The 18,308-nt window shown below is 42.4% G+C and overlaps 1 protein-coding gene across 6 annotated transcripts in view; it reads right to left on the bottom strand.

The window, feature by feature from the left end:
• Positions 1 to 412: 412 nt before the first annotated feature.
• Positions 413 to 18,308, bottom strand: part of CASKIN1 (CASK interacting protein 1) — a 404,302-nt gene continuing 386,406 nt past the window's right edge. For 5 of the 6 annotated variants that reach the window (XM_082261261.1, XM_082261260.1, XM_082261262.1 and 2 more), the window contains 3 exons: positions 14,482 to 16,533; positions 5,380 to 5,764; positions 1,596 to 1,719 (listed from right to left, as the gene is read on the bottom strand). In XM_082261261.1, the coding sequence (XP_082117387.1) occupies positions 1,626 to 1,719; positions 5,380 to 5,764; positions 14,482 to 16,533 (2,531 nt within the window). In that variant the 3' untranslated portion in view covers positions 1,596 to 1,625. Of the gene's footprint in view, positions 1,720 to 5,379; positions 5,765 to 14,481; positions 16,534 to 18,308 lie in introns of all 6 variants that reach the window. The other variant, XM_082261265.1, reaches the window with a different exon arrangement.

Here is an 18,308-nt window from a genome sequence, read left to right as displayed (position 1 = left end):
AATAAATAAAAAAAAATGTAAAAATAACAATATAAAAAAAAACAGCAGAAAGGCTCTTAAAAGTTTGGAATTTGTGCTATTTCAGTTTTCATATAGGCTGGGTAAATTCATGTCAATCAGTCTCTTTGTGACTTCCACATATCAAAAAAATAAATAAAGGGATCCAATTATTAGAGATTTTTACTTCTCCCTGTCATTTTCAGGATTTCTACTACTAAATTCTACTTTCTGTGCTTTCAGTATAGTCTTCAGTTCATCAGGAAGTTTGAAGATTTAGGTAGGACCTTTGTTACTATTGGACAAGATCCCAGTTGTTCTATCATGCTCTGGCCAATTGTTCCGTTGAATGGTGGTTTGAAAATGGAAGAGCCATGGGGAACCAACTGTACTTAGAATTCCAACATCACTTTGTCTCCAAGGTAATACATTTGGCATTAGCTTATATTTTCCAATGGTAATGAAATACACTTCTTTTATTTCCCAGCGATAATGGAATGCACTTGTTCATTTTGAAAAGAGAATTATGTTCTTTTTTGAATGACCTTGAAGTCAGCTAATAGGGAAAACAAAGTACATTTTGTAAGGCGGTGCCAATAGGGAACAGTAAGTGCTTACCAGAGGACTTTAAGTGTCTCCCCTGAATATTTAACACTTGATCCAGAGTGACCTTCAGGTTCATATAGAAAAGGTGATAAGGTTTCTGGTTAACAAAAGACATTGTTAAAATGTGGGCATTTTCCTATCTGCCAGGGAACAGAAGACAACTTAGAATATTTTAGAAAGTTCATGAGATGAGTTTTGCATGCTCCACTATTTGGATCACCAGGGAAGGGGTACTTTAATGTTTAGGTAATTAGGTTTTCTTTAATCTAGTTTGGTGGGGAAGCTTGAAGATCACTAGAATGTTGGCCACCAGTTGACAACCTGGCCCAAGACTGTATAACCGGCTCCCGCTGTTGTTCTGGCAAATTCCATGGCACTAAACAATGCAAAAACTCACCGCAATTGCAGAAATCTGTGGCTTCTAAAATATGGGCAGCGCAGAGTAGGGTCATATGACAGCCACTTACAAGTTTTTTGATGAGGTGAGTTCATATCCCTTTCTTACATTGATTAATAACAGCAATTGCAACAAGACGAAAAAACAAGAAATACAAAATGGGAAGGATTCACCATAGGTTGGCGGTGTGAAATTGAAGTAGATGGCAGGATGCGTGCTGTTTCACTGCTGGACAGTATCCATTCTCTCATAGTGCTTTGCAGTATACCTAGTCATCCATCAACAGACTGCGGTCATCTCAATCCAGGTTGTGACCGGGATCTGCTCTGCAAGTGCATTCTGGAACTGGTCCTGATGCTGGAACGGCCGAGCCCAGTGGCTGGTGCCACCTCTTGGTTAGCCTCCTTCCATGCTGCCCCGAATGAGCACAATCCTGAGGTATTCAACATTGCTTGTTTGTGCTAAGGTTAGGCATATGTTGCGGGGCGGTCAGGGGAACAGGACTCAGAAGGGTCCTAGGAGAAGGCGGATGGTCTGTACAGGAACCAGCAACGTGGGAAGAGGCAAGAAGCAGTCTGTGGGACCTTGCCTTGAGGAGACCACCACACGCACAAGCACTGCAATTTCACTCCAACATGGCATCCAGCTGGTCTGCAAGGTCATCAAACATGCTGCCAATGTCATCCAGAATACTGACTGTGCTCTTCTCCTCCAAGGAACTGGCCACACAGGGGGAAGAATAAAAAAGCAAATAGTCAGACTTTAAACAAATGACAGAGAAGTATCTAAAGAAATAAAACAACTGATTGGCTCAACTGTGACCACAGGCATCACCTGCAGTCAGTAGTTGAACTTATAAATAAAGTTTGATTTTTATAAGGTCATTTACAATGTGTTACATACAAGAAATGGCAGATGCTGTGACTGATTGTTATAAACTGTGGCTAGACGCATGCAAAGTAAACTTTCTGACAATGCAAAAACAACCCGAATTCCCAAAAAAATTAGGACCCTGTGTAAACTCTACATAAACACAGAATGCAATAATTTGCAGATCTCCTAATATTTTATTTACAATAGAAAACATATCAAATATCTAAACTGAGAAAATGCACCATATTAAGAAAAAAATAAAGTAATTTTGAAATCGATGTCAGCAACTCATCTCAAAAAAGTTGGGACAGGGACATGTTTACCATGGTGTAGCATCCCCTCTTCCTTTAACCACTTACCGACCGTCTAACTGTAAATATATGTCATGATTTTTCACATTAAATACCTGGGTTTTTTTTTCCTTAGGCGGTCAGCTTTCCCATAAAAGTGATCCCAGCGCCGGATTTGCAGTGAGATTACTTTTATAGGCAGCCGGAGAGATGCCCTCCTCCCCGGTAGTTCCCGGGCTAACGTTACTGATCAGTAGCTCTGGGAACCATCCAGCGTCTGCGGGGTTTTTTCATAGACACAAGTGACGGCTAGATGGCCACCGCTCATCTCTATGCCATTGGAGGACCCCAGCGACGCCGACATCACTTCCAGTTCTCGGCCATATAAACATGATTTTCTTTTGATCTTTTGCTTCTAAGGGTAGAGGAGAGATTTGGGGTCTTTTAGACCCCAGATCTTTCCATAAAGAGGACCTGTCATGTTGTATTGTTATTGCAAGGGATGTTTACATTCCTTGCTATAGCAATAAAAGTGATCAAAATTTTTTTTTTAAAAGGGACAGTGTAAAAATTTAAAAAAAATAATAATAAAAAATGTTTAAAGTGTTCCGTCACCATGTGCTCGCTAGTAGTAGTGAACGCATATGTATGTCACGCCCACATATGTAAACAGTGTTTGAACCACACATGTGAGGTATCGCCACAAACGTCTGAGTGAAGGCAATAATTCTAGCACTAGATTTTCTTTGTAACTCCAAAATGGTAACCTGCAGAAATCTTTAAAGCGTCACCTATGGAGATTTTTAAGTACCATAGTTTAGCGCCATTCCATGACCACGTGCAATTTTACAGCATAACGCGTTAGGTATCTATTTACTTGGCATAACATCATCTCTCATAATTATATATATATATATATATATATATATACACACACAATATATATATATATATATATATATATACACACACACTATATATATATATATATATATATATATATATATATATATATATATATATACTTATACTGCTCAAAAAAAATTAAAAAGGACACTTTTCAATCAAAGTATAGCATCAAGTCAATTAAATCCTGGGATATTGATCTGGTCAGTTAAGTAGCAGAGAGGTTTGTTAATCAGTGTCAGTTGGTTTGGTGTTAATGAAATTAACAACAGGTGCACTAGATGGGCAACAATGAGTGGGCCTCCAAAACAGTAATGGTTTTACAGGTGAAGGTCATGGACATTTTTTTCCCTACTCATCTTTTCTGACTGTTTTTCACTAGTCTTGCATTTGACTAGGGTCAGTGTCACTACTGGTAGCATGAGGCGATACCTGGACCCTATAGAGATTTCACAGGCAGTCCAACTCCTCCAGGATGACACATCAATATGTGCCTTTGCCAGAAGGTTTGCTGTGTCTCCCAGCACAGACTCAGGAGCATGAAGGCGATTCCAGGAGACAGGCAGTTACTCTAGGAGAGCTGGCCAGGGCCATAGAAGGTCCTTAAGACATCAGCAGAACTAGTAACTGCTCCTTTGTGCAAGGAGGAACAGGATGAGCACTACCAAAACCCTACAAAATGACCTTCAGTCGGCCACTGGTGTGAATGTCTCTGACCAAACAATGAGAAACAGACTCCATGAGGGTGGCCTGAGGGCCCAACATCTTCTAGTGGCACCCTCTACAGGCTAGACAATGGCACCCTGACAGCCATTAGGTATCGGGATGAAATCCTTGAACCCATTGTCAGAACCTACGCTGGTACAGTGGGTTCTGGGTTCCTTCTGGTGCATGACAATGCCCGGCCTCATATGGCGTGAGTATGCAGCTAGTTCCTGGAGGATAAAGGAATTGATACCATTGAATGGCCCCCACGCTCGCCTAACCTAAATCCAATAGAACACCTCTGGAAAATTATGTTTCGGTCCATCTGACGCTGCCAGGTTGCACCTCAGTCTGTTCAGGAGCTCAGTGATGCCCTGGTCTAAATCTGGGAGGAAATACCGCAGGACACCATCCGTCGTCTGATTAGGAGCATGCCCCAAGGTTGTCAGGCATGCATACAAGCACGTGGGGGCCATACAAACTACTGAGTACCATTTTGAGTTGTTGCAATGAAATTTCAGCAAAATGGACTAACCTGCTGCATAATTTTTTCACTTTGATTTTCGGGGTGTCATTGAATTCAGCCCTCTGTAGGTTGATAATTTTCATTTCCATCAAACGATGTGGCATCCTTTCATTCCTAACATATTACCTAGTCCATACCAGTATAGATATCCAGCATGATATTTTTCCCCATTAAGATCTGATGTGTTTTCAAAGTGTTCCTTTAATTTTTTTGAGCAGTGTATGGTACGTTTCTTGCTTAATTCATTAAAGTGTATTTTTTCCCAAAACATTGCGTTTCCAAAAAAAAACACTGTGCAAAAACCGTGCGACATAAAAAATTGAAACAACCACCATTTTATGCTCTAGGGTCACTGCTAAAAACAAATATATAATGTTTAGGGGGTTCTATAATTGTCTAGCAATAAATACTGATTTTGACTTGCTGGAGTTTTGGGAGAGGAAATGTCTTATTCTTGCCTAATATAGGATTTTTATTGCTCTACAGTTCTAGGTCTTCTTTGTCATATTTGTAGTTTCAAGATGTGCCAAATAATTTCAATTGGTGAAAGGTCTGGACTGCAGGCATGCCAGATTACAACATACGCCTACTGGTGACTGGATCACTTTAAACTGACTGGCTTCAAGAAACACAACTAATAGGAACTAATAGGAAGGGATAACTATGTATCCTCTAGCCCCGAGAAAAAAAACTTCTTGAAAGTAGTAATCAAATATGTGATTTTAGCACAATGCCTGTTTGCGATAGGTTATTATAGCTAGAAAAAGGGATAACTAATCTAGAAAGCTGTATAGTAGTGTAGGTCTAAAGTTTTGGCTAGGCTTCAAAGATCATCAGCAAAAGTGTAGGGACCTCCAGGGCACCAGGTATCAGGCCTGTGTGTTTATGGAAAAGTAGTCCCTGGTGGCCTCAGGAAACTTTACAGAATCACAGATCTGTACCAGTGCCATTTATCAGCCTTTTTAGTGGTTTGACCTACCTTGCCCAGTAGATGTTATTAATGCCAGTGTCATTGTTAAAGGCAAGGCATGCTCATGCTAATATCTTTGCTTAAGCAAGGCCTGCAGGTTGACACTTACTCTTTCTGCGAATCTTCCTGTTTGATCTTCTCCTCCACAGCTTGCAGTGCTGCAGCCAGTGACGCACTGGTCTCCTCCAGCTTCTGCTGTGCAGCCTCGTTACTCCCTCCCTCTAAGGAAGAGCTGGTGATGGACAGTCTCGGGGGCTTGATTGGAACCTGTAGAGGGTGACCCGGAGTCAGGGGCTTAGCGGGGCTGGAACATAGGGACGGGGGAGTGCTGGAAGGTTTGATGTTGTTTGGTTGCTTGACAGGAGAAGGGGCTGGAGTTGAGCTGGCACTAGAGGACTGAATGATGGCATGAGGTTTGGGGGGTTTGGGGGCTATTGGGGGAGGAGTAGGTTTGGGGGAGACAGGAGGAGGTGTCCCCATTACCTTCTTTACTTCTAAAATAGAAAAGAGAAAATCATTAAATTATATTTTAATGTTTTTACTTTTTAATGCATTCTATCAATAAACTTTCCTTTTTTAAAAGCAATCAAGCAGCATATGTCTTTTCTTTATTACAGATAAACAGAATACATAGATATACAAGTAGATAAAACTAATTAAACAATTGACACAACTGAAGCACTATATTCCTTCTCCTGTAAACTCTCAAGTATTATTGAGAATACATAATTATTTACTGACAGGATCAATAAATAATACACTTAAAAAAATGTAGAGATCTATAGAAGGTTCAAAGCACACCGGGTGTTGAATGGTCAGTTACGTCAAAGTGATATTTTAGGTATAGATGGAGCCTGATGAACTGAGTCCGCCTCTGGCTTCCTATATGCCCCACCTTTCGATGTTTTAAAGCCAAACTAAACTCTCTCAATAAACATGAATTATTTTCAATCCTTATGCTGCTTCCTGGTTTCTGGCCTATGCCGAAATGATGTCATAAATCCTAGGAGTGTTCATGGGCATTTTTTTTCATCTGGAGAATGAGAGGAGGGACTTTCTCAGCTAAGCACACCCTCCTGCCTGCATGCCTGAGCTAAGGGCAAATGGAATCCAGAAAGTCAATGCTACATTAATCATCTGCCTTTACTCAAGATGACTTTAACTAAAAATTAAATAAAGCTTAGCGATGTGGATGGAGTTTGCTTTGAATATCAAAAATGAATTAAATAGCGTTTTTAGTTTGTGGTGCTCAGATACAGAAAGTTCCACTTTAAATACAAAGAGGCAAATAGTTTCTGCTGTTCTCTTTCTTTAGACAACACATAGTGGGAGTATCTTATAAAAACATGTATTTGAAAAGCAAAAAAAAAAAAAAAAAAAAGTTAGTCTTAAACAGTTATAGACTGGATGTATCTCCTCCTCTGGTACTTTCCCAATGAGCACATGGTCATGTGTGTACCTGTTTGACAGCTGAGGACTCGAATTGTTTAGCAGAGCTACTATTACCAGGTGTTGAAGCATTGATCAGCAGAAACAGATTTCTTCCGCTCAGTACTCGTTAAAATGTAGACAAACACTGATACTTTCTACTTAACAGCAACTCTTAAAGTGTATGTCATGGCATAATTGACCCCAAAACCACTATCCAATTCTCAGTAGTGGTCAACTTAAAAAATTTAGAGGGCCTCAAGTGGTACAATAGTAGCCAGTTTTCATGCGACGAAATGCACTGAAGGCAGCCCATTTAAAATATAATGGGTTGTAACAAACCTCAACTCCTGAAAATGTCGGTACACAATGCACAGGTTAAGCTGGAGTCAACATTGGTGTCAGTTGCTGCAATAAAACCCCTTAGTACTGGAGCTAGTGGACACAATAAACCCCTCAGCACTGGTGTCTGTTACTGCAATCATAACCCTTAGCACTGGTGTCAGTGACTGCAAAATAACCCCTAGAATTGGTGTCAGTAAATACAAAAATAACCCTCAGCAATGGTATCAGTGGATACAATAATAACCCCCAGTATTGGTGTCAGTGGACAAAATAAATCTCAATCTCTGTAATGGTGTAGATGACCGCAACAGTAACCCTCAGCAATAGTGACAGCGGACACAATAATAACCCCCAGCACTGGTGTCAGTACCCTCAGTAATAATCCCCAGTATTGGTGTCAGAAACCTCAACTATAACCCCCAGCATTGATGTCAGAGACCACAATAATAATCCCCTAGCATTGGTGTCTGTCAGCTGCTGGTACATCCCTCTACAGTGATAGCAGCAGTGCTATAAAATCTCCATGCCCCATTGGTATTCAGTGGCAGAATTTGTTTAACTCCCCTAGCCTGCATTGGTGCCAAGTAGCAGTTATATTAACCCCCCTTTCCTCACTGGTGGTAAGTGGCAGTGTTTCTTAACCACTCCTCTGCATTGGTGTTTGGTGCAGCAGCAGATAAAAATGTAATCTTACTTGACCACATGCTCCCAAGTTGCTCCCTCCCCAACAAGGAGTGCCGGGTGCTAAAATGCACTTTAAGGCCTAGGACCCTGCTGCAGTTCTGGAAAGCCCTTAGATGCCAAACAAGTGGCAAACCCAGCCCAGGATACAGCAGGATCCAGAACATAGCCTTTGATTTATTGTTTCATTTTACCATGTTTCTGTAAGGAGAAACAGCTTTATTTTATTCCCTATGACATAATCACCTAGGTAACATGATTCTTGCAGGGGCATCTACTGGGAGCTCAGTTGCTATTGATATAGGTATGCACCCAGAACTGCATCTCAACAGAGACTTTCCTACACTGTACATATGGTGTGTGAGCAGGCTTTTGGCAGTCAAGGCAGCAGCATTGTTTTGCCAGAGTATGCTAGAAGAATGTACTGAATATGTATTCTGCAAATGCTTTGTCATAGCTTGCTATTCACACTGCTCTTATACAACCTGAAGCCCATCTGATATAGGCCTAACATGATTGCCCTCATAGCTGTCCAACAAGCAGTATGGGCATCTCTATGATTAAGTTGCGAGCCACATGACGAAACGCGTCAGAAGACGGGCCGTGTTATGTTATTACACTCAGAAGTGCAATCTTTGCCATTTTTAACATTTTTCTATGGAAGTCCATTCTTAAAGTAACTATGGTTCTTGCCTATTACGGTTTTATGTGAATAATCTAGTACACTGTATGTTGCACCTTGCTTGTGTGTATTTTTTTTTATCTTTTAAAAAATTAGAAAGTTTATTCTCTGCATACAGCACGACAGCCTTTATTTTTCTCCTATATTGAATGGCGATGGGAACATTCACCATTTTAGTAAATCACATACTATGCCAGTTGTTTTCTGTGGAGTTCATCACCCAGGTTGTTGGTACAAGCGCTTTTAGACCTTACCTTTGTGTAGGCCTATATTTGAGGTAAGGGGCCACTTTGAGAGGTGGTGGTGCAGAATTGTGGTTGTGCTGCAACTGTTTTTTAAAGTGCTACTAAACCCACAACAGTAAAATCAGTCTGTATATGCAGTAAAGCATGCCTGTTATACTCACTGTGGAAGCTAAGGGGTTAATCTTCTGCATTGTGTAAAAAGGTTGTGTGACCCTGTCTCTCTGATCCTCCCCTTCTTCCACTGACTCCAGACCATTTACTGATAGAACAGAGCATTAGGGGGCAAGCAGCAATAATGCTTAGTTTGGTGTGTATTGCTAGAGAGTTTTTTTACTTGGGAAAGTGAATGTGATCAGCACAGGGCCAATCAGCAATGCCCAGACAGAGGGTTAGGGGAAAATGAAAACTCCTCGTACAAGCTTTAAGCAGACAGTGATACAAGTCACAAAAGTGCTCTAACTGCTGATGAGAAAAGGTATTTAGCAGTTTATATTTACTAAAACTATTGCATTTCCATGTTCTGTGTACTGTGGGATACCAGATATAATGAATGCAGGCTCCTGGGTTTAGTAACACTTTAAGTTTAAATGTGGCTCATCCGATTGTGCCATCAATGGTTTAGATTTTCTAAAAAAAAAAAAAAAAAAAAAAAAAAAACAGCATGTTGGATTAGGCACTTTTGATCGTGGCACGAAAATCGTGTGTCGCAGCTGGCACACTAATGATGCGAAAAACAAATGATTTGACGATAAACACAAATTTTGTTCATTTTTCTGCCTTAGATCCACATCAGATTTTCAGTTGAGAAGTCATCTTGTGTGAAGTCAAAGACACAACAAATGGATTCCAGACGTCAGTGAAAAAGTGTCAGCTGTAATCAGATTAGTTGCTACAGACAACATAGACACATTCCTCACCTTGATTTTACAAATCTTCTCACAGGTTTTCCTTGTCTGTATGAATATGAACTAGCACATGGCTGAAATAATCCAATTATTAGTCTTCTGGGCTATCAGGCTGAGAGGATTACTATCGGAAAGCTAAGTACGTTTTCACACATAATTCTAGTACTCCTGACACTTTGTGTAATCTTCTCTCTATGGTAAGATACAGAGGGAGTCTATGGCATGGCAGATTACAAAGCCAGTGCAAATGGCGGAAAAGAAATACAGTATTTGGCGGTGGGTGAAGAAAGTAACTGTGTAAAAGACCTGGTGATTAGGGATGATCGAACGGTTCGGGTCCACCATCGGTTCGACCCGAACATTGGGTGTTCGAGGTTCGGCCGAATTTAGAACTTTTTGCCCAAAAAGTTCGGAATTCGGCAACCAGAACCGCCCAAAATGCAATGCTTCAGGAAATGGGCTTTAAAAGGCCGTGATTGGACCAGAACCATTAGCAAAAGCCAATTGAGGGGGCAGGAGAATGCTAGGAATGTGATTGGAGTGACTAGGGGGTCCCTAGACCAATCATTAGTGAATACGCCCCCAGTATATAAGATCGCCCCCGCCATATTCCTAGCATTGTTATACTGGACATGGAAGAGAATGGAAGCAGTTCTGTTAATTTTACTTTAAAAGTGTCATTTAGCTATTTTTAGTGTGAGGAAAGGGATATCTAGTGTAGTTAGAGTGCTCCTTTACACTTAAGTTAGCTTCAAAAATTGAGTTTCTGTAGGGAAAGTGTTAAGTGTAAGGGGACCGTAGTGTAGTGTAGGGTTAACTGGCAGTGACTGCTATGGCAGGGTGACAAAACCCTTCCATAGCAGGGTGACCGCTATAGAGAAATGATCATTTCTCTGAATAGCTTCGTAACTGGAATATGGCTTCTCACCAGCCAAGCATTTTTTATGCTGCAGGGGCTGCCACTGCCAGTGCTTTTTTGAGGACATGTTTGATGTCAGACATGACATCTGAACATGTGTATAGGGGGTATATATAGACATATATGTCTGAATATATACCCCTAGACATATATAGGTGTGATAGTAGCAGAAATAAATGCTTGCGCTAATGAAATCATTTACAGTAATATATTTCTGCTACTATCACACCTATATATTGCTAGGGGTATATATTCAGACATATATGTGTATATATACCCCCTATACACATGTTCAGATGTTTTGCCTGCCTCAAAAGAACCCCAAAAAATGCCAAAAAAACGCTAGCGTCAAAAAAAAAAAAAATGCCCAGGTGTGTTTTTGCTGGCATTTTTTGGGGGGTTTTGGAGGCAGGCAAAACATCTGAACATGTGTATAGGGGGTATATATAGATATATATGTCTAAATATATACCCCTAGACATATATAGGTGTGATAGTAGCAGAAATAAATGCTTGCGCTAATGAAATCATTTACAGGAATATATTTCTGCTACTATCACACCTATATATGTCTAGGGGTATATATTCAGACATATATGTCTATATATACCCCCTATACACATGTTAAGATGTTTTGCCTGCCTCAAAAGAACCCAAAAAAATGCCCAAAAAACGCTAGCGTCAAAAAAAAAATGCCCAGGTGTGTTTTTGCTGGCATTTTTTGGGGGGTTTTGGAGGCAGGCAAAACATCTGAACATGTGTATAGGGGGTATATATAGACACATATGTCTGAATATATACCCCTAGACATATATAGGTGTGATAGTAGCAGAAATAAATGCTTGCGCTAATGAAATTATTTACAGTAATATATTTCTGCTACTATCACACCTATATATGTCTAGGGGTATATATTCAGACATATATGTCTATATATACCCCCTATACACATGTTCAGATGTTTTGCCTGCCTCAAAAGAACCCAAAAAAATGCCAAAAAAACGCTAGCGTCAAAAAAAAAAAAATGCCCAGGTGTGTTTTTGCTGGCATTTTTTGGGGGGTTTTGGAGGCAGGCAAAACATCTGAACTTGTGCACAGTACCACTATACACAAGCTCAGATGTTTTTCCTGACTGCAAAGATCCCAAAAAAATGCCTTCTATTAAACCGGCAAGGTGTTACAGGAGCGAAGCAAACCCCCTGTCAGAAAGTTTTCTAATACAAACAATCTTTTTTTTATGGTTCTGGACATGCTACAGAGCTGAAACTTCACATGCACACCTTTTAGACCCCCCAGATACAAAATCCAAAGTAAAAATCAAAAAATCTCTTTTTTTTTTTTTTTATTTTTCAATAATTGGCTTTTATCAAAAATGACAATTTTTAAGAACTTTTTTTGTGTGATTATTAGTTAATGGGGCATGACCCAGAACCCTAGGCACTTTTTAGGTGCATTTATTGGGTTTTAGGGCTTCAAAATGGTGTTTTTTGATTACCGAAGTTCGGGTCCCATTGATTTCAATGGGGTTCTGAAATCCGAACCGAACTTTTGGAAAATTCGGGTGTTCTGGTCGAACCGAACTTTTCAAAAGTTCGATCATCCTTACTGGTGATAGGAAACCAGCCATTAGAGCAACATACAAAAATCCACTGTTATTCTGTCCCTATGAAAATATGAACTGCCAGATTCTCATGTTAATCCTCTGGCTTCAGTGAGTCACTGGCCTAGAATACAGAAACTATGACTTTAATAGGGTGTATGATTGTTTGAGGTCAGTGGTTCAAAAAGAAAAGACTAGCATGCTGAGCATCATAAGCCTTAGCTCCCTCCCTGCAAATGTTCCCAGTCCCCCTTTCCCCTCATCCCTGCCAGACAACTGAGATTGATGGATGGATGGATGGTACAGAGGATGGATAGCATCTTCCAACAAAAGTTTCAGTTAAAGGCAATCTACACAGTATTTGACAGTTCTTGATAGTTACGTGAACTTGATCAGCTTAAAGCAAAGTTAAAATAAATATAAATAAAATATTTGCTTTAATCCTCATCTTAATTACAAACTTACCTATCCTTTTCTCCCCCACAGCTGGAGCAAAGAAAAATTCCTGTTATTTCTAGATATAAAGGGCATGTGACTTATTCCACATGACAACACTAAGCCAATCCTCACTGTTACACAAGTCCTAAGCGATGTGTGAGCAGCAACTTGTAGCTTATACAGTGCCCTTTTCTTCTCTCCTGATGGTGAAGAGGGCCACATTAGAATGAAGAACATGTAAATATATGCTGCTGGGGAGGGGAGAAATTAAGTTAACCTGTTGCTTTTCTTAGCCTGGGCAAAGCACAGGTTAATTTTAATGTGTATAACCCTGTCAATGTTATTATCAACACATAATCCTCTGATGAAGTCCCACCCCGGGGACGTAACGTGTAAGGTGGAACATTCCCTTTTAATATCATCATGCTATGCAGAGCTGATTTTTGCTGATAGTGGCGAGCTCGTATAGGAATTTTAGTGGTATCTGTCAGATTAATCTCGTGGATGTGTATTTAAACAATTAAATGCTGAGGGTTTATCTGTGCTTTTGTATGTTTACTGCTGACTCAATAAAATTGAGTAACAGGGAGCATTACATTTCTCTATGATTCTCTCACTGAGGGGCTCCTATAAGGGAAACATTATAGATTAGCTGCAAGTTTGCTGAGTCGCTGGAGTCTGGCCATATGGGATTGATCATGGGTTTTAAGAGAGAGCTCTCCATCAGGCTTATATTGACCTCCTATGATAAGGTCGTCTGCTTGGGTGAGCATATAATAAGTGTTGGAGGTGGTGTTGTGGGAACAGGTTACATATCATCACTGTTTTGAATAATTACCTGCACAGAAGCTGTTTTTTTCACCAGATGTGTTTGGAATTGTCACAAAAAAGTATACGCCTAGACTGTATATGGACTTGCACTAATGGATATGAAGTTTGTTGTTTCATGTGTCACATATATGCATATTCACTTATAAATGTTGCATAATATATATTGTTTGTCTATCTTATTGTCTTTCTTATTTTTATATATCTAGAGAGAGTATATTTATTTAAAAGTGCTGAACATGGGTTTATGAATATCAAAAAAAAAAAAATTGTGGTTGTGGATCACAAATCTTGTGCGAGGTGGCTTATATTATGGGGTGAGGGTATTATTGCTGCACAGTGACATTTGTAAATTTATTATTAACGCATAATTCATTATTATTGTATATATAAATTTTAAGGCAACCATATTTACTTATACGTGCTGATCTTCTTGCTTCATAAAACTATACAGTAATTGTGACTTAAAGCTGAACTCCAGGTTACTTAAAAAATATATATAAAACTCAAGAGGCAAACAGCTCCACACTTGTCCTAATTACAAAAAAGCCTACCAAAGAGAACGCCAAGAGATTTAAAAATGTCCCTTGCAGTGGGACCCTCCCCTGTAAAGTTTAAATGTATGTTTTGTAAAGGGTGTAACATAATACGCAATACTTAACTCATTCCATGTTCCGCTACCAGCTGGCCTTCTTCTCTGCTGTCCTACACTCCCGAAATTTGGTTTGCCTCTTGCCGCTCTCATGTACAATGCAGGACTGCTGGTCCAGCATTGTATAGGATGACATCAGAGAGACTGCTACTGGTGGAGCGGCAAAAAGAAATGGAATCACGGACTGCTCGTGCAGCTGGGAAGAAGCCCGGGGAACAAAGCGAGGAACAAAGCAAGTATTACTGCTTATTACTATTCCCTTAGACAAAACATGCACTTAAACTTTACAGTGTTTGGGGGGCCTACTGCAAGGCTATATTTTTTCAGCTGCCTGGAATTGGGCTTTAATGCTCTCGCACTCTCATTATGGCATACCTAGCTACTAAATAGCTATCTAGTCATGTTAAGACCAACGAAGCAACCAAAGGGGGGAAGATTTCCCGACACATGCTTCAGCAATACCTTTAATAGTTCAGGTGTTATCTTACCTCCTCCAGGGCCTGGCACTGGGGCCTTCTTTGTGGGTGTGGATATGGACTGTGGTGGGCCCTTTCCACCAGGCTGTATAATGGTGGGCTTTGGTGAGACAGGAGGCTTAATGCTGCGTTCTGGAGTCTGTGCTATATGTTCTGTGCTGTCCTGTCGCCCTGCACCTCCCACGCTCATCTCTGAAACAGGGCGGCGCTTTACAGTGCCCATCCCATTCTGATACACAACCAGAGGCTCCACCCCTGCTCCTCCTCCTTCCTTGTCTCGAGGCTTCGGCCTCCGCTTGACTGTGTCTGATTCTGTCAACAGGAATTTTACATCTCCAGAATGGCCTTGTCTGGCTCTCACACGACGCTTCAAAGTCACGCTGGATTCCACAGAGGTCAAGTCCGTGTGTTTGGCAGACTCTGCAACTTGTGAGTCTCCCTGCTCTGTCCGTGATGCCCGCGGACGGTGTTTAATAGTCGGTTTGCGTTCTTCTGCAAATGGCATCACGTCAGAAGGACTGCGAGGGGAATCTGGTGGCCTTGACTGCTCTTGCCGCTCTCTTCGAGCTGCCGAAACTAATCCGGTCACAGGTCCACTTATGGTTCGCCGTCGATTAACCACCTCTCCATCCAGACCAATGGCTTCACGGTGTTTGACACCAGCCACAGTGCCTGGGAGTCGGTGAAGTTCAGGGCTGGCCGGATGAGGTAGGAGGTGAACAGAGTAGCCATCAGATCCTCTTGGCCTCTGACCAGTGAACGCCCTTGGGCCACCACCGATGGATGACAATTCCAGCATAGCAGCAATGCTTTTTACACTGCCAGCACTTCCAGTGTCCACTACACCACCAAAGTCACTTGCTCTTCTTTGTTCCCGGTAGCCCTCTCCTCCTGCATCCTCAGCAGACAACCCATCCCCAAGGTTGGTTCCAGAGATAGCAGAACTGGAACGTTTTGGTGGTGGTGGTGGGGGACCCTTTTTTCTGGGACGTACTGCAAACGACTGACTGCGATTAACATTCTTGTCACCTCCAGACTGTGCTCTTACGGAGTGGCTCCTACCAACTCGCCTCTGTCCTGTGCCATATGGACCGCCATCAATAACCAACAGCTCCTCTCGCTCTCCATCAGAACCTGCATAACGGTTCAAACTGTGGGCCCGTTTTTTGGGTCGACCATGATCACCCCTCTCTCCCTCCTCCACATCATCATCTTCTCCCTCACTACCTGCCGGTGGAAGGCATAGCACTGGAACAGATACTGGTAGCACAGGCACTGCCTGTGCCAAGTGAACAGGAGCTCCTTCACTTTCAAAGGGTTGTGGAAGAACATAAGCAAAGCCTCTGTGTGTAGGAGACTGAGGAAGAGAGCGAGGAGACATGGGTCGGTCAGATGGTGGAAGAAGCTGGGGTGTTGGCTTGACTTTGGCAGTAGCTTGAGGGGTGTTAACAGCTTGTGGGGAAGAGGGAGTTCCTTTTGTTGGTGTTTGAGGAGGGGTGTAGGTCTGTCCTCCAGGAGGAGGGAATGACTGCCGGGGTTTTCCTGGCACAGGTGGCACGCTGGCCCTCTTCACCGAATGTCCTTGTCTGAGAGGTCTGGGCTCCCTAACCACTTCCTCTCTCTTCACATCTTCCGTTAAATATTCCTGGCTCTTAGACATAGGAGAGCTGGGCGTCTTCGTTCCATCTCCCAAAAGTTCCTGGGAACTGCTGATATGCCTAGCTCGGCCACTCAGACTGTTTTCATGGTGAAGCCTTGCCCCGGAGGGACCTCGATAAGATCCTTCTCGATGGTGCACTATGTGGTTAATCTGCTTTTCCGAGCCGTCTGGAGTCTCACCAGTCATGGCTGCTTGTAGCTCATCACTCAGTTCACTATCCTGGAAGGTTTTCATTTTAGGTGACTGGCATTCGCCACTGTCTGGAGGAGGTGAATCAATGCTCATTGCATCAATGCTCTTCTGAGGTGGCCTCCTTCTCATGCTGCCCGAGTCATATTTGCCATACTCTGACCTCTGAATCTCCGCCAGCTTCTTCACAGCCAACATCAACTTCTTTTGGTGACCTTAAATCGGGGAAAAAGGAAAAAGACATTGAGTTCTGGATACCTGAATGACATCTAAGGAGACACTTAGGGAATTTGTCAAAACTGAAGCAGACTGAATATGGAGAATCTGTGCATGGCAACCTATCAGCTTCTAGTTTTCATTTTCAAAGCTCAACCAAACAAACTGAAGATAGAAGCTGATTGGTTGCCATGCACAGCTCCTCTAGATTTTGTCTGCTTTAGTTTTGATAAATTCTGCCTACTGTCATCGTCATTCATAGCAAAGTGACAGTGTCTGCTGACAGCCTCCCCCCCCAACAGTGTGGGAAGGTGGAGAGGGAACACCAAATAATAAGTACCGTATATACTCAAGTATAAGCCGAGTTTCAGCACATTTTTTTGTGCTGAAAACGTCCCCCTCGGATTAAACTCGAGTCATAAAAAAAAAAAAAAATGTTCCCGGCCGGCCCGACATGCTCCGAGGCCCCTTAGATTAAAAAATGTCACCGCCCGGCAACAACATGTCACCGCGCATGCACCGCCGCCGCTCAGGAAAGGCCATACATGTTCGGCTATTCCCGGGAATAGCCGAACGTATACGAGCTTTCCGAGTGGCGGCAGCGCATGCGCAATGACGTGTTGGCGCCGGGCGGCGCCATTTTTAAATCTAAGGGGCCTCAGGAACAGGTAAGTGAGACTCCTCCACAGCCACACTACCTGTCGTTATGCGGGACTGCGGGCATACTACAAGAGATACAGTGCTGTGGGCATGGTACACCTGTATCGTCATTCGTCACCTGTACCATGCCCGCAGGACTGCATCTCCTGTAGTATGCCCGCAGCCCCTCATTCTCTTGTACTATGCCTGCAGCCCTGCATTCTCCTGTACAATGCTCACAGCCCTGCATTCTCCTGTACCATGTCCGTAGCCCTGCATTTTCCTGTACCATGTCCGTAGCCCTGCATTTTCCTGTAACATGTCCGCAGCCCTGCATTTTCCTGTACTATGCCCGCGGCCCGGCATTTTTCTGTACTATGCCCGCAGTCCTGCATTCCCCTGTACCATGCCCCCAGCACTGCATTCTCCTCTACCATGCCCACAGCCCTGCATCTCCGGTACCATGCCCACAGCCCTGCATTCTCCTGTACCATGCCCGCAGCCCTGCATTCTCCTGTACCATGCCCGCAGCCCCTGTTTTGGGTCTCATGGTGGTCCAGTTGGGTCCAGTAGCTGCTGCATTTCCCACCCTAGGCTTATACTCGAGTCAATAATTTTTTCCATTTTTTTGTGGTAAAATTAGGGGCCTCCGCTTATATTTGGGTCGGCTTATACTCGAGTATATACAGTATACAATACTAGGGGGGTTGGCTATTAACAAGCACTGTCACTTTGCTGTAAAGGGGAAAGAAAAAGCGCTCATTTAACAAATTGTTAATGGAAAAAATATAAAAAGAGTACTTACTGGACATCACAGCTACTGTCATCATTTAAAAGAGCAGTTTTTTCAAAGACCCATACTTACTTAGGTGCTTTGAGTGGTGGGGTGCTGTATCTGTCCCCCGCCGCCTCTAAGACTGAGAACTGAGCTATCAAACACCGCTGACTGTTCAGTTCTCAGAGCTCCATGAGCAAAGTGCTGGTGACTATCAGTCACCACTGTCTGCTCTGCCCCCCGGCTCACTGGAGTGCTGGGCTGTGGAGGGGGGCAGGAGCAGCTGGCTCAGACTCTCAGTGGCTTCTTTTAGGCCCACATCCAATCTCTGTCCAAATCATGCCGCCGCAACATCTCCAC

This window comes from Pelophylax lessonae (assembly GCF_965119305.1).
Source record: "Pelophylax lessonae genome assembly, chromosome: 6".
In the NCBI taxonomy this organism is placed as follows: domain Eukaryota; kingdom Metazoa; phylum Chordata; class Amphibia; order Anura; family Ranidae; genus Pelophylax; species Pelophylax lessonae.
Note: the sequence above shows the minus strand (reverse complement) of the source record. Positions and strands in the feature narration are given on the sequence as shown.